We start from the raw sequence: 13,298 nt of genomic DNA, 5'->3' as shown, positions 1-13,298 counted from the left end.
TGCTCTGAAGAGGCATCAGACCACTGCCAGAGGAAACCCGCCGACTTGGCGCGGCGGCCAAAAGAGGGGAGCTTTCCGTGCGGCGGCAAGAGCGACGAGGCGTGTGATGGTCGGACGAGGAGCGAGATCGAGGGCACGACGGCACTTGAAACGAAACAGAGTTGGTCAGGTGTGGCGCTGAGAACGAAAGTCCAGAACAGTCCGAAGTGGGGCGCGGCTAGAGGTCTACGAGCGGCTAGCTCCCCTCGTCTCCATTTGTCGCTCGCGCCCCCTGACTTGCGACGCTCTCTATGCTGCACCGTAGACTGAGAGGAAGAACGCCACACGCTCACCAAGATTCTCTTTGACCTTGAGGAGCAGCCTCGGGGACCCCGCATCTCCCCACTGTGTCGAGGAGACTGACCAACCAAGACGAAGCCGTGGTGCCGTTTTCGTTTGCGGGTGGTAGAGAGCCTGGCCCACCGCTCTCGACTATGGAGCCCCTGCAGGTCCGGTAATGAATCAAGGGCCAGCCGCGGCGGTGAGGGTGAGCGGCAGGGCAGCCTTGTGTTGGGCCTGGCCAATCGTGGAGGCGCTGTGCTAGGCGTCTCAGCAGTCTCAGCGTACGCGTAGAGCCAACATGGTTTTTTCCTCTTGCCCGCTCCCCCGCGCTCTTTGTCCCCGCGTATCCGGGGACGACCACTGAAGTAAAGTGATATAAGACCGCCCTACGTGTTTGCCGTCTTGACGCTTGCCCCCCTCTTCTCATCAAGCAACACTTCCTCGTCCCTCCTTCCCCTCTTGCCTTCTCCTCCCTCCCTCACCAACACCTAGCCCTCCTCGCTCCTCGCTCCTCCTCCACCCCCTTCGCACGCACGCAACCATGCCCGGAGGACCAGTCACCTTCGACAAGGGTACCGGCCCCATCACCAAGCCCGCCGGTGTGCGCCAGGCTCTGCCTGCCATCGGTGTCGCTGCATTCGCCGCCTTTGGTGGTATCCTCTTCGGTGAGTCCCTGTGCCCTTTGCTACCACGAATTTTCTCACGCAGCGTTGCTCACATCAATCGCCCATCCACTCGACAGGATACGACACCGGAACAATTTCCGGTATTCTCACCATGCAGGCGTTCCGTAACCAATACGGATCTCCTATGCCCGGAGACCCTTCCATCGCTGGCGACATGACCGCTGGCAACTACCTCTCTACGGGCGACACCTCCCTCGTCGTCTCGATTCTCTCGGCTGGTACTTTTGTTGGTGCCCTCCTCGGTGCTCCCCTCGCCGACATTCTCGGTCGTCGCTGGGGTCTCCAGGCTGCTCTCGTCATCTTCGACGTCGGTGTCATTCTCCAGATGGTCTCAACTGCTCTCCCCCTCTTCATCGTAGGCCGTGTCATCGCTGGTCTCGGTGTCGGTGTCGTCTCCACCATTGTCCCCATGTTCCAGTCCGAGACTGCCCCTCGCTGGATCCGTGGAGCCGTCGTCTCTGGTTACCAGTGGTGCATTACCATCGGTCTCCTCCTCGCCGCCATTGTCAACAACTCGACTCAGACCCGCACCGACTCTGGGTCTTACCGCATCCCCATCGGTGTCCAGTTCGCCTGGGCCATCATCCTCGCCGTCGGTCTCCTCGTCCTTCCCGAGTCGCCTCGATGGCTCGTCAAGAAGGGCAAGACCGAGCAGGCTGCCAAGGCTCTCGCCCGCCTCAACTCGACTGACGTTGACGACGCCCTGGTCCGCTCTGAGCTCGCCGACATCCAGACTGCCTACGACTTCGAGCTTGCCAACTCCAAGACGACCTACATGGCCTGCTTCGCTGGTGGTGAGCGCAAGATGTGGTTCAGGACCATGACTGGTACCCTTCTCCAGGGCTGGCAGCAACTCACCGGTATCAACTTCATCTTCTACTACGGCACCACCTTCTTCAAGTCGACTGGCGCTGGCGACCCGTACCTCTTCACCATTGCCTCCAACGTTGTCAACGTCGTCATGACCATCCCCTCGTTCTTCCTCATGGAGCGCGCTGGTCGTAGGTGGCTCCTCGTCGGCGGTGCCTTCTACATGGCCGTCTGTGAGCTCATCGTCGCTGCCCTCGGTACCCACTACGGCACCTCGAACCCCGCGGCTCAGAAGGCTCTCGTCGGCTTCGTCTGCCTCTACGTCGCTGGCTTCGCCTGCACTTGGGGCCCTGCCGCTTGGGTCGTCTGCGGTGAGATCTTCCCCACTGGTATCCGCGCCAAGGCCATGTCCCTCTGCACTGCCTCCAACTGGCTCTGGAACTTCGGTATCGGCTACGCCACCCCTTACCTCGTCGACTCTGGCCCGGGCAAGGCTGGTCTCGCCTCCAAGGTCTTCTGGGTTTGGACTGGTACCTGCTTCCTCGCTGGTGTCTTTGCCTTCTTCACCGTCTACGAGACCAAGGGTCTCTCCCTCGAGGAGGTCGACCAGCTCTACCTCCAGACCAGCCCTCTGCGCTCCAACGCTGTCAACCAGCAGCTCAAGGACGCCCGTACCGACATCGAGATCGCTGCCACCCACGGCAAGGTCCTCGACGACGAGGCCGTCATCGCCGACCGTGCCAAGCACTCGGTCACCGCCGACACCAAGGACGCTTCGTCCCTCGAGGAGAAGAGCAGCCACTAAACGCGGACAGCCTCTCCACCGTGCGCATCGGTTGAGCATCGCATCTTTCACACCCTAGTCGAACCCTCAGTACCCTTGCTGTGCTCCCCATCCCACCTCCCGCCGATCCTCACACCCCCTCCTTACTCTACCACACCTCTACGATTACGATTTCGCTCGTCTATTGTCTGTTGTCACATCATCCTATCTATTGCGAGAGCAGGCCTACGTTGTCGCTCAGCTACGCTACCCAATGTCAACCACCTTGTCACATGCACATCCAACTGATCGTGATCGAGTGAGTGCGAGCGAGATGCAGAGGCAAAATTGGTTGAATCCAGATGGCCTCTGGATGGATCGTCTTCCGTATCGACTTGTGCCCGAAGTTGTCAGTGCGAACGAAGCAAGCGGGACGCGGACTCGCAGCCTCGGCCTCGAAAGTCGGCGGAGTTCTCCACCTGTGGCCGCTTCCTTGCACCTCTCTGCTACCTCATCCTCCCTCCCCAGATTCATCATGGCCGGCAATGAGGAAGCATCGCCTTCTCGCGCTGCCAGCAACGGCTCAGCATCTCCGCAGAGAGAGTCGAGCAAGCAGTCCGCCTCGCCCCGCCCAGCGCTCGCCGAGGAGCAGTCTGTGCAGGCTGCGGGCAATGAGGAAGAAGAGGACGATGACGATGGAGAAGCTATCGAGGAGCCAGGAAGCGAAGCTACACACACAGCGAGGCAAGGCTCCAGCTCCAGCGCAGCGGAAGGATCAGGAGGCTCGCAGCCAGCCGCGTCCTTCTCACAAGGCACAGCAACAGCAATGGCCGAGGCGTCCTCCTCCTCTGCTGCGACAGACACCAAGGGATGGCAAGCAAGTGAGTCTGGTGATGCGACCACAAGTTGGAATGCATTCGTAGGTAGCATGCTGACACCCCATCTACATTGCACCAGTCTGGTCACCACCTCACAATGCCTACTACTTTTGGAATGCTCAAACGAACACAACGACTTGGACGAATCCGCTCGCTGACCATGCCGCCAACCCTGCTCCTGCACAAGCATCAGCCTCTACTTCATCAGGCCCAGGACCTAGCAACTCAGCATATCCAACACTCTCTGAGAGCGGAGAGGACTACCAAGCAGAGAACGAAAATGGCGATCCCGAGCTCGACCCGGAGCTAGCCTTCCTCGACCCGGGCCTGTACACGCGCACCGCAGCCTCGACTGGGCCCTACGTGGCTCGAGGCACATTCGATCGTCGTACTGGCCGATTCGCAGGCGGCGGGGGCGGCGACCTCTCTAGTTCAGCTGCCGCAGCCGCAGCCTCCTCATTCGCCGGCGATGACCCCGCCACGCGCCATTCCACCACCGCAAAAGCCCGGCGCCAAATGTCTGCTTACTTTGACGTCGATGAGTGGGAGCAACAGAAGGCCCAGGAGCATGAGAAGAGACAGATGGAGGCGCAGCAAGGGGGAGGGTCTAGGAAGAGGGGACCGACAAAAGCGGAGCTCCAACGCTTCAAGGAGCAAAAGAAGGAGAGAAAGAGGGCAAAGCTGGGATGGCTGAAGGAGTGATGGAGACGACAGAAGGTCAGTATCAAGCTTCTCTCAGTCACTGACCTGACCAGGAAGGTGCTCTGCAGCATACAGAGGGCTGTTACTGGTGCCGCCCGTGTCGTCGTCCATTCACGTCGTAGCCAAGCAACACTACGTGGCCGTCGCCGTTCCTGGTAACGGCAATATCAATCCGCCAGAGCTGTAAGATCTACATCTACGCAGGAGCTGAACGACTCCCACCCACCTTCATCTTTCTACCGACACTCTCAAGTCAGCCTTATTTGGTGCAACACAGCCCACACGATCTGCAATCTGCAAAAGCGCTGACGATCAGCGAAGCCAGCGACCACGACAGACGGCAATATCGAAACTCTTCATCCACTTCTCGGAGGACATCCTAGCTCTACATGTCCGAACAGACTGCAATCGTTGGCCGCGAGGAGATCATCGACATGGTCAACCACGCGTTCCGTACGGTGAGAGCGTGGTGGATAAGGCTATTATTAGCAACGGCCTTGTCTGACGCTGTCTTACCCACACTCCTGCTCCCATCTCACCAGTGTCGCTCTTCTCTACTCATGGCGAGCATCATGAGGGCAGCCTCTGAGCAGCCTTGGCCAGAAGTACCCGCGCTAGACGACGACTGGCGAGGCCTCCTCGTTGCCCACGCCTATCGGATTGCCGTACTCGACCATGACATCAAAGCTTGGGCAGGTTGCATGGAGTGGGTCATGCCAGAGCCAGGTGAGGACGAGCCCAAGGACATGGATGATCTAGAACACTTTTTCAACCTGATCCTCAGTGCCACGGAGCTGCTGGGCAGGGTCGTTGATAGCGGACGAGAGATGCTGAGCAAGCTGAGCGAGGCGAAGAGGCAGGCAGAGGAGCGGGGCGAGTGCAGAGCGACCTGGACGAGGCCTTGCGTCAACAGGTGCGGAGGGTCAGTGTGAGAAAGGCGAGGAAGCTTCACTTCTCTTCACCATTCATCCTCATGCGCCACATCCAAGCTCTAGCGTACCCCAACAAATGATCAGTGCCATCACAACGCGCAAGGTAGGCGCATGTCTCGAGTGAGCGCACAGCAGTCATCAAGGAGGATGGTGGCGTGCCGCGCTTGACCGTAGCCGTTCCGTCCCCACCCCGGGCCGTTTAAAGTGGCTACGCGCGGACATCCGCCACTCGACGGCTTCATCTCGCGCTCGCTGCTCCAGTAGCCCCTTCACTTCCGACCATACACAACATCTCGATCCGCCCAGTCTCTCCAGCTCAACCTACGTTGTTCCTATACAAAGGTCGTCCGAAGCACCCCTTGAAACACGCGGGGAGCTTAACGTAAAGGCAGGGCTCAGCTCAGCGGACAGTATGGTTCCCTTTTTCCACGCCCACAAGCCCACCAAGGAGGTAGTCGACGCGGCCGTCAATGACCTTGCACCCCTTCTTCAGGAGGCAGAGGATGCGGTGAGCACGTATCGATGTCTGAACTGGATAGGTTTTCCTGCGCCTGACACTTCATCACGCCGACCGCACCTCTCCGCTACAGGTTGACTTCGCCGAAGAGACATGGTCGCGCCCATGCGCCAGGCAGCAGCTCAGCCTTGCCCTCGAACTTCCCAGCTACGTTACGACTGGCGCGCCGTCTTGCTTCGTGATGCCGACCGCATCACCGCCCTAATGTCCGAAATCGCCTCCTGGACCGTCCTCATTCGACTGAGAAACCGCTGTGGGGACAAGGAAGACGTCAAGAGCTTGGCCGTCAAGATCGGCGATGCAACGCGCAGCCTCAATCAGCTTTGGGAGAGGACTGTCCACACGCTCGACATCGTCGAGGGGGTCAAGGAGACTCGTGGAGGCGGACAGCCAGCAGCAGCTACCTAGTCGGCTCGACGAGGATGCAGCTGGATACTGTAGATCAGCAGCCACCACAGCCTCTACGTCGCATTGTCCCTCATTTCTCATAGCCTCGCCGCCTCCTCGTCAGGCTCTTCAACAAGATTTCTACCCGACCCCACCGGCACTATGACCACGCCATCCATACCAGCAAAACCAGCTTCACCACCACACCATCGCCGTTTCACAGCCGCATACACGCACGGTGAGTATGCGACGCAGGTCGAGCATTGCGATAGGCAAGTGTGTGCGCCCCCAAGGACGACAGACAACAGTACAGATATCGCCATCAGTGAGCCTCTTCTGCCTCGAATGAGCAAAAGGAGCACCATGGGCCTTTCGATCATTTTCTTTAGTTTGCAATCTGAGGATAGGAGCGCGCGCGCGGAGGAGGGAATTGCCTCGACGCAGAGGAAGAATAGAGCTAATAGCTGATGAATCCTGCGCCTCACTCGCTTCACTCGCAGCCAATGTCCAACGTCATCTCGTCGACGGCAGGCAGCAGCGCAAGAATCGCCCTACGACTCCTCTCTCTGCTCAAACTCTCACATCAAGCATCTTGATTCGTCTTTGATTTCTCTTCTGTCCCTTCATCTCCGCAATACCATCCTCATCCCGCTCCCTCTTTTTTCATCAGTCCCTTCTACGCATAATTCTTGGCCCCACCCGCCTCGACCTTGCCCTTCCCCCATCGATTACACTTCTCTGCCATCTCAACGGCAGCCGTTCCCCAGTCCTCACCATGGTTATGAACGCCCGCTCCTTCTCCGACTCCACTACGCTGCAGTGCTTGCTCCTCCGTAAGACACGTGAGTACACCGAGGATGACGGGAGTACCAGTGTCGAGCCCCACGCGCATGAGGCCTTCGCAGCATGATTGGGCAATGTATTCAAAGTGCATCGTTGATCCTTTGATGAGGACACCGATGGAAATAACGGCGTCGAAGGCTGCGCGGCTTGCCTTGGAGCTGGATTGAGAGGAAGCATCGGCATTGCCTCCATCATCAAGGAGGGAAGTGGCTCCCATGAGATCGTCTACATTGCTGCTTGCCTGAACTTGACCTGCTGTGATGAGACGTTGCGTTCCAGCGGGAAGTTCCCAGCCTGCGTCGTGGGGCAGATCAATCGCGGTGAGCATTCTATGCACCCTCTTGACGCATCTTCTGCCCTACTACTCACTACCAGGCACACTCTCCACGACGATGTTCTCCTCCTTGACGCCGGCCTTCTTCATAGCCTGAACCGCCCCTTTGACCAGCGGAGCGATGCACTCCGTGTTCCATCGAGCGTGCACGATTCCGATTCTGAGGGACGAGGCAGTCGGAAATGAGGAGGGAGGGGCAGAGGGGCCCTTGAAGGCGTATGTGGGAGCGGACATGGTCGTATCCAAGTCGGTCAAATGGATTCGAGGGGAAAGTGAAGGAGAGGAATAGCGGTGCGAGCCTTGTGCGGTGGGCCCTGATCTGTGCGTGGGCGGCAGTCGTCTCGCCTCCGTCGATGAGGCGCTCCCGTTCCGAGAGCCGGTCCTGCTCCTCAATCGTGGAGCACCGAGACCGAGAAGCAAGGCGCTCAGGCTGAGAGAGAGGGAGAAATGTAGGGATGCTCGATTCATTGATGCTTTGACTTCGCACGACGGAATGTAATACTTTGAAACAACATGGCAAGAAGAGAAAGTAAGAGGCATGCAGTGGGGAACATTGAAGCGAGAGCCAAGATACCAGCGACCTCGACAGAGGCTTAGAGCTGCCCCTCCTCGGGCTTCTTGTCCTCGCCACTAACAGGAGCGACAGTTGCGCCAGCTGTCGCAGCCTCCGCAGGAACAGTCTCAGCCGTACTAGCGGGAGCCGCAGGCGCAGCAGAGGCGGCGGAAGCTGCCTGCTCCTTGCCGACCGCTTCGGTGGCGGGAGCGGTTGCGGGAGCTGATGCCTGGTCGACCGTAGTGACGGGCTCGGCGCTCTTCTTGACCTCCTCCTCAGCAGCCGCGGCAGGCTGAGTAGCAGAGATGGTCGCCGGAGCGGCCTCAATGCTAGTCATCTCCGTATCGCCGCTGGCGATCGCAGCGGGTGCGACTTCTTGCTGAGCCTGTTGTTGCTGCTCTTCCTGCTTCTCTGCCGCGATCTCAGCAGGCTGCTCCTGTTCCTTGACCTCCTGCGCCGTAGCCGTCTCCTGTGACTTCTCCTCTCCGCCTCCCTCCTGCAATGTCGGTGCAGGTGCTGCCTCATCCTTCTCGGCCTCTTGCGCTTGCTCCTCTTCCTCCTTCTCCACACCTTCCTCATCAATCGCCCGTCTCCTCTCCTCGACCCACTGATCGAAGCGCTTCTTCCCCTGGCTAGCCTGTGCTCTAATAGCCTTGACCCTTGACTCGCGCGCGGCCGCGCCATCCGTAGCGGAGGAAGAAGCAGCGACGTGCTGACGAGCAAAAGTGTCCTCGGTGTCGGCTACGAAGAAGAGTCGGTACGTTGACAAGCAGACCTTAATCTCCAAGCCAGGCGAGACGATATGTCGCTCCGAGGGCGACGTCGATGAAGAGCCTTCTGTCGCAACTGTCGTTGTCACAGCTCCGGCTGATGGCGATGCGGCGGCAGAAGCAGGTTGTACACCCTCCGTAGAAGCGGCGGTAGCATCTTCGCCAGCTCCGACCTTTCCGCCCAGGCTCCTCCTGAGGAAGGGCCCCCTCACCTCCCCTACTAAGCCCTCCGTAGGAGCCCAGAGGGCGTACGAGGCAACGTAGTACAGCCAGCGTTCCTCGCGCAGCTTCTCCGCATCTTCACCATCCGCCTCCGTAGCACCTACGCCGCGCAGGCTCAGGTAAGGCGGCAAGTCTGCAGAAGGGTCGTCGCGGGAGAGCATCTGGATTCCAAGCCTGGAGGTAGAGGGAGTCCATCCGACGCGGAAGAGGTGCTCCTCTTTGCCTACGAGGCACTCTGCGCTCATTCGTGTCGCAATTTGGTGGCGATACGCTGCGGCTTGAGCGTCGCGCGCTGCAGGGGCGCCAGAGCCAGCTGCTCCAGAGGGGCCGGGGTGACTGCGTCGATCTCTGTCCAGCAATGCCTGCAATTCCGCGCACTTGCTGTCGTTGATGATGGATTGGGTCGCCTTGACTAGACCACCGAGCACCTTGTCGATTGTGAAGACTACGAAGCCTTCGATGCCGAACATGAATCGGATAGACTCTTCGTACATGTTCCTGCGTGCGCAGAAGGTAGTTCGGTGGTCAGCTCTAGTGCGCCAAAGGGGATCTGGGACCGACGGGAGGGGGCTTACTCACTGGTCAATCGAATCTCCATCGAACAACTTCTCGATCAGGTCGAGTAGAACCATGTAGTACTTCGAGGGGTGGAGCTCCCATCCGCTCACTGGGGCGGAAGGCAACTGGCTCACCGCTGCCTCTCCATTGGCGTGCTCAATCCCGTCGACCGCCCCTGCGCTCGCAGCGCTACTACCAACTACACTACCGATCCCACCAAACCTGTCCTGCAAGCCGAGCTGCAACGCCAGTGGGTTTCCGCGAATGACCCCGCTCTTCTGTCCCCTTTCTTTGCGTCGCGCATTCTTCTCGTCCAACTCCTTGCCCAGCTCGGTGGAGAGGCGCTTCATCTTTGCCAGGCGCACGTACGCTAGGTGGAAGAGGCGGAGGAAGGTATAGTGAGCGCTGGAGCAGAAGAAGTTGAGGGTGTGTGCTGAAGCTGACGAGGTCGAACCGTTGGCAGCGCTGGATGTGGAGGACTGGGCTTGCTGCTGAGCATTGGCTTGGGAGTCGAAGGGAGCACGAGTGTCGGCTCGAATCCAAGTTTGCTCCATGGTAGGAACCGCTGTCTCGCTCGAGGCGTTGCCGTCCTTCATCTCGCTGTCACCATCCGCGGCACTGGTTGAAGCAGGCGCGTTCGCCGCCTGGCCCCTGAGCACGCGCATCCTCAAATCATCGTCCTTGCGCCTGCGCTCCGCATTGCCTGCGGATGAAGTCGCCTGATGGTTCTGCTCCTCATCGTCGCCTGCGCTGACAGGTTCTAACCCCATCTCGTCTTCCCAAGCCTTCGCGTCCTCTCCCATCAAGAGCGGCAAGAAGGACCGAATGAACATCTCAATGCGATCGATGTCGCTTCGCGAATACGATGGCCCGCGATCGAGATGAGAGAGGGCAAGCTTGATGACGTCGTAGATGAGGGAGCGGTCGGACATGTCAAAGGAAAGGTGCCAGGGCTCCTGTTGGGACGCGGCGAGGTTGCCCTCGATGGCTGGGCCAGTGGAGGAGGTCTTTGCGGCTCCGTTCGGGCCAACATTACGACCACTCTCCGTGCCCAGAAGCGTGCGCGGAGCGCCAAGCTCCTTCATCCATCTGCGACCGACATCCTCGCTCCTTCGCAGCTCGATCTCGCCCAACAATCCGCGAGTCGTGATTGCCTTCTTATCCGACGCCTTCCAGGACACGCCGCGATGATCAAGACTCTTCCACCAGTTGCGCTCGTCGACCACACGCCACACCTTGTTCCACTCGCGTTGCGCGCGCTTCCACTCCTCATCCTTCTGGCGCAGACGCGCAAGAACGACTGGGATGGACGTGGAAGGGGAGTCGTGCAATGCAGCGACAATCTCCGCACCCGCGTCACGCCCGTAGACTTTGCGCAGCACACGCTGGTAGATCGAGCGGGACTGTCCTCCGAGGCCCGGCTTAAGACGGAAGGTTGCGCGCTCTTGCTCGTCCATTGCTGCGATGCGTGCGGCGATGGGTTCGAGCAGGGCAATCGTTCGAAGATTGGCCTCGATGTGGTAGTCGTACTCGTGTCTCTCCTCTTCAGAGCGGTAGAGCGCATCCTCGTAGATGTTCTTCTTGTGCGGGTTGAATCCTTCACCCTCGGACGCCCAGGTAGGGTGTGAGACCCACTCGTCGTTGAGCACTTCCCAGCACATGGCGTCGCGCCCTGAGCAGGCGAGATTGACTTCTTCCTTCGGCAGGCGGCGATACGAAGCGCCGTACTGCTCGCACGTGTTAAGGTCGATACGCGGGCGTTCAAGCGCAGGCGTGTTCTCAATGACGGCCTCTTCCTCCTCGAGCCAGCCGTGCCTGCCCATCTCGTAGCCGCACAGGCTTTTGAAAGTGGCAAACAGGTCGCGATGCCCGCCGATGAAAGCCGCAGCCTTGTCCACGAGAGTGCGCACATCGATGACGTCTTGCGTGTAGAGATTGAGGAGCTTGAGGAATTCCAAGTAAGCGCCGCGGTCGTCGATGTGCTTCTTGACGCGGTCGAAGAAGGCGACCTCGTCAAGGGTGGCGAGCGGCGCGTAAGCTGGACCCAGGGGGATGCCGGCAGATACAACGTTTGAGGGGACGAGGCCCGCAGCGGCAGCCGCTGCCGCTGCTGCTGCGTCGGCGGGCACAAGACCATCAGGACCAGCATAAGCTGCGCCAAGCTGCTGAGCGGCGGTGGGTGGCAAGCCATACTGTGCCTGCTCGGGTGGAATCATTGGTGGCATACCTGGTGCGGGAGATGGCATGCGTTCCTGCTGCTGCTGGCCCTTGTGGCCATGCTTGGCCTTCTTGCTACGGCCTGTGGCGGCTGCGCCTTGCGTGGCCTTACCAGCTGCTGCATCGCCGGCGGCAGGGGCTGCTCGCTTCTTGCCTCGTTGCGTTTGGGCTCCAGATGAGGGGCCGGCCTTGCCCCCAGAGACGTCGCGGCGTGGTTGCTGTGACTGCTGCTGTTGCTGTTGCTGCTGCTGAGGTTGCGCCTGCGCGGACGTGTCAGGTAAGAACTGCTTGAACTCGTCGAGCAGGTCCTTTGCCCCCTCGAACAGAACAGTGACCTGCGCGTAGACGTCCTGTATTGCTCTCCCCTCCTTCTGATACGTCTGCAGGATCTCCAAGAATTGCTTGTACGTCTCTGGATCATTGCTGAAGCGCTGCTTGATCTTGTTAACGTAGTTGATGGCATGATTGAACTCGAGTGGCGGACGTGAGCCATCCGCTGACGGGGGAGGTCCACCACCGGGGGCGGCGCCGGCAGGCCCAGGTCCAGCCTCGGCTGCTGCTGCCGCGAGGGGCGGGCCGTGGGATGATGAGCCGGCAGCTGGGTGGGGTGGTTGATGCTGCATCTGCTGAGGGGGAGGCGGCTGGGGATGCTGAGAGAGGACACCTGCCCCTGCTGCTGCCCCGGGCGTGATCGCTGCGCCTGGTGGTGAGAGGGCGCGGCCGTGCTGGAGTGAGGCCAGGGAGCCTTGCGGCAGCTTAGGAGCTTGAGCTGGGACGGCTACGGCGGCTGCGGTCGCTGCGTTGGCTGCACTGGGAGGTGCAGCAGGGTGCGCTGGTACGCTCGGAGGACTGCCGCTGCTTCCGCTAGCTGTGGGACCAGATTGCCCACCTTCACGACCTGCTGCCGCTGCTGCTGCTGCTCCCTGCCTGACCGCGCCCGCGATCCCCTTTGCGCCGTCCTTTTGCGTCGTGGTCCCGCTGGGGGTGGTGACAGTGATCAGATTCGCTTCAGAGGGGTCCATAGAGCATTCTATGCGATAGCCGGGTGGCAGGAAAGTATTGAAACCCTGGATGAGGGATGGATGGCCCCGGAAGAGGGTCGAGACGCGCTCGATAACACCGGGCGTGTCGATGGATTGTGATTTGAACTAGCGGAGGGCAGAGAGGCAGTGTGTCAGCTTCGTCGGAATCGTACAAGACCTCTGTCTCGCCGACTCACGTCCTTCATGATGTCGAGAAAGCGATTGTAGACATCTGGATGGTCTGCGAACTGGACCTTGACCTGGTCCAGATACGAGAGTGCATCCTTGACGTTGAGGGTGGCCTAGCGTACGCGAAGGCGTGGAGAAATGTCAGTGGTCGATATTGACGTGCACGCGTAGACGTCGACTACTCACCATCTTGGGCTACCACCTCAGCGGGGTCAGCAGGAAAAGGGAAACCAGGGACGACGAGGGTGGAGACGTGCTTCGCAGCTTGGCTCAACAAGCGCGCGTCTATGCAGGACGGCGGCCGTCGTGGCGACGCAGAGAGCTGTGTCAGAGATGTTTGCGGCGTCGAGGTCGTCGCGCTGGGAAAGAAGGGAGAGGACGGAGGTCGTAGCCAGCCTATATGCGGTGGTAGGAAGGAGATGAGGATGCGTGCGGAGGCCAGGTGCTGCCTTGCGTCCCGGTGTCGTCTCGTCGAGGGCGGGAGCAGCCTCGAGGCGTGTCGTCCCTCACTCACTCGTCTCAACCCGTGTCTCGCTCCGACCCGGTGCGCGACCCGGGCTGGGACGTTGGCCTGTGCACGCTCTCGACGAGCTT

The 13,298-nt window shown here is 60.0% G+C and overlaps 7 protein-coding genes across 7 annotated transcripts; 3 read left to right on the top strand and 4 right to left on the bottom strand.

Annotated features, from left to right (window-relative positions):
* Positions 1-244: 244 nt before the first annotated feature.
* Positions 245-1,034, bottom strand: BDZ90DRAFT_100963 (hypothetical protein). Its single transcript, XM_025503153.1, has one exon. The coding sequence runs from the start codon at positions 746-748 to the stop codon at positions 329-331; it is 420 nt and encodes a 139-aa protein (XP_025359219.1). The 5' UTR covers positions 749-1,034; the 3' UTR covers positions 245-328.
* Positions 768-2,883, top strand: BDZ90DRAFT_256715 (putative monosaccharide transporter). The gene is made up of 2 exons (XM_025507899.1): positions 768-986; positions 1,064-2,883. Exons 1-2 carry the CDS (start codon positions 863-865, stop codon positions 2,620-2,622), a joined length of 1,683 nt encoding a protein of 560 aa, XP_025359218.1. The 5' UTR covers positions 768-862; the 3' UTR covers positions 2,623-2,883.
* Positions 2,884-3,115: 232 nt separating this feature from the next.
* BDZ90DRAFT_263149 (hypothetical protein) lies at positions 3,116-4,160 on the top strand (the record flags this gene model as incomplete). The annotated part of the gene is made up of 2 exons (XM_025508578.1): positions 3,116-3,461; positions 3,538-4,160. 2 exons carry the CDS (start codon positions 3,116-3,118, stop codon positions 4,158-4,160), a joined length of 969 nt encoding a protein of 322 aa, XP_025359217.1.
* Positions 4,161-4,549: 389 nt separating this feature from the next.
* On the top strand, positions 4,550-5,814 carry BDZ90DRAFT_263148 (hypothetical protein; the record flags this gene model as incomplete). The annotated part of the gene is made up of 4 exons (XM_025508577.1): positions 4,550-4,618; positions 4,703-5,073; positions 5,354-5,600; positions 5,683-5,814. 4 exons carry the CDS (start codon positions 4,550-4,552, stop codon positions 5,812-5,814), a joined length of 819 nt encoding a protein of 272 aa, XP_025359216.1.
* A 241-nt stretch (positions 5,815-6,055) lies between these two features.
* BDZ90DRAFT_101090 (hypothetical protein) lies at positions 6,056-6,524 on the bottom strand. The gene has a single exon (XM_025503154.1). The coding sequence runs from the start codon at positions 6,374-6,376 to the stop codon at positions 6,095-6,097; it is 282 nt and encodes a 93-aa protein (XP_025359215.1). The 5' UTR covers positions 6,377-6,524; the 3' UTR covers positions 6,056-6,094.
* A 19-nt stretch (positions 6,525-6,543) lies between these two features.
* Positions 6,544-7,417, bottom strand: BDZ90DRAFT_234874 (putative RIB4-6,7-dimethyl-8-ribityllumazine synthase). The gene is made up of 2 exons (XM_025507175.1): positions 7,209-7,417; positions 6,544-7,133 (listed from the first exon to the last, which is right to left on the bottom strand). The coding sequence occupies exons 1-2, from the start codon at positions 7,405-7,407 to the stop codon at positions 6,673-6,675; spliced, it is 660 nt and encodes a 219-aa protein (XP_025359214.1). The 5' UTR covers positions 7,408-7,417; the 3' UTR covers positions 6,544-6,672.
* A 196-nt stretch (positions 7,418-7,613) lies between these two features.
* BDZ90DRAFT_234873 (hypothetical protein) lies at positions 7,614-13,128 on the bottom strand. The gene is made up of 4 exons (XM_025507174.1): positions 12,891-13,128; positions 12,713-12,817; positions 9,298-12,641; positions 7,614-9,216 (listed from the first exon to the last, which is right to left on the bottom strand). Exons 1-4 carry the CDS (start codon positions 12,891-12,893, stop codon positions 7,767-7,769), a joined length of 4,902 nt encoding a protein of 1,633 aa, XP_025359213.1. The 5' UTR covers positions 12,894-13,128; the 3' UTR covers positions 7,614-7,766.
* Positions 13,129-13,298: the final 170 nt, after the last annotated feature.

The sequence above is a fragment of the Jaminaea rosea genome (assembly GCF_003144245.1).
Source record: "Jaminaea rosea strain MCA 5214 unplaced genomic scaffold BDZ90scaffold_19, whole genome shotgun sequence".
Classification (NCBI taxonomy): domain Eukaryota; kingdom Fungi; phylum Basidiomycota; class Exobasidiomycetes; order Microstromatales; genus Jaminaea; species Jaminaea rosea.
This window is presented reverse-complemented; position numbering and strand designations above follow the sequence as displayed.

Excerpts from the sequence above, each read along its gene's own strand:
- BDZ90DRAFT_234873 (XM_025507174.1), bottom strand. Across the intron at positions 12,642-12,712 it reads TTCTCGACATCATGAAGGAC|TTCAAATCACAATCCATCGA; the intron begins GTGAGTCGGCGA and ends GCCCTCCGCTAG. Across the intron at positions 9,217-9,297 it reads GATGGAGATTCGATTGACCA|GAACATGTACGAAGAGTCTA; the intron begins GTGAGTAAGCCC and ends CTGCGCACGCAG.
- BDZ90DRAFT_234874 (XM_025507175.1), bottom strand. The coding sequence starts at position 7,407 with ATGTCCGCTCCCACATACGCCTTCAAGGGCCCCTCTGCCCCTCCCTCC. Across the intron at positions 7,134-7,208 it reads CGTGGAGAGTGTGCCTGGTA|GCTGGGAACTTCCCGCTGGA; the intron begins GTGAGTAGTAGG and ends CCCACGACGCAG.
- BDZ90DRAFT_101090 (XM_025503154.1), bottom strand. The coding sequence starts at position 6,376 with ATGATCGAAAGGCCCATGGTGCTCCTTTTGCTCATTCGAGGCAGAAGA.
- BDZ90DRAFT_256715 (XM_025507899.1), top strand. The coding sequence starts at position 863 with ATGCCCGGAGGACCAGTCACCTTCGACAAGGGTACCGGCCCCATCACC. Across the intron at positions 987-1,063 it reads CTTTGGTGGTATCCTCTTCG|GATACGACACCGGAACAATT; the intron begins GTGAGTCCCTGT and ends TCCACTCGACAG.
- BDZ90DRAFT_100963 (XM_025503153.1), bottom strand. The coding sequence starts at position 748 with ATGAGAAGAGGGGGGCAAGCGTCAAGACGGCAAACACGTAGGGCGGTC.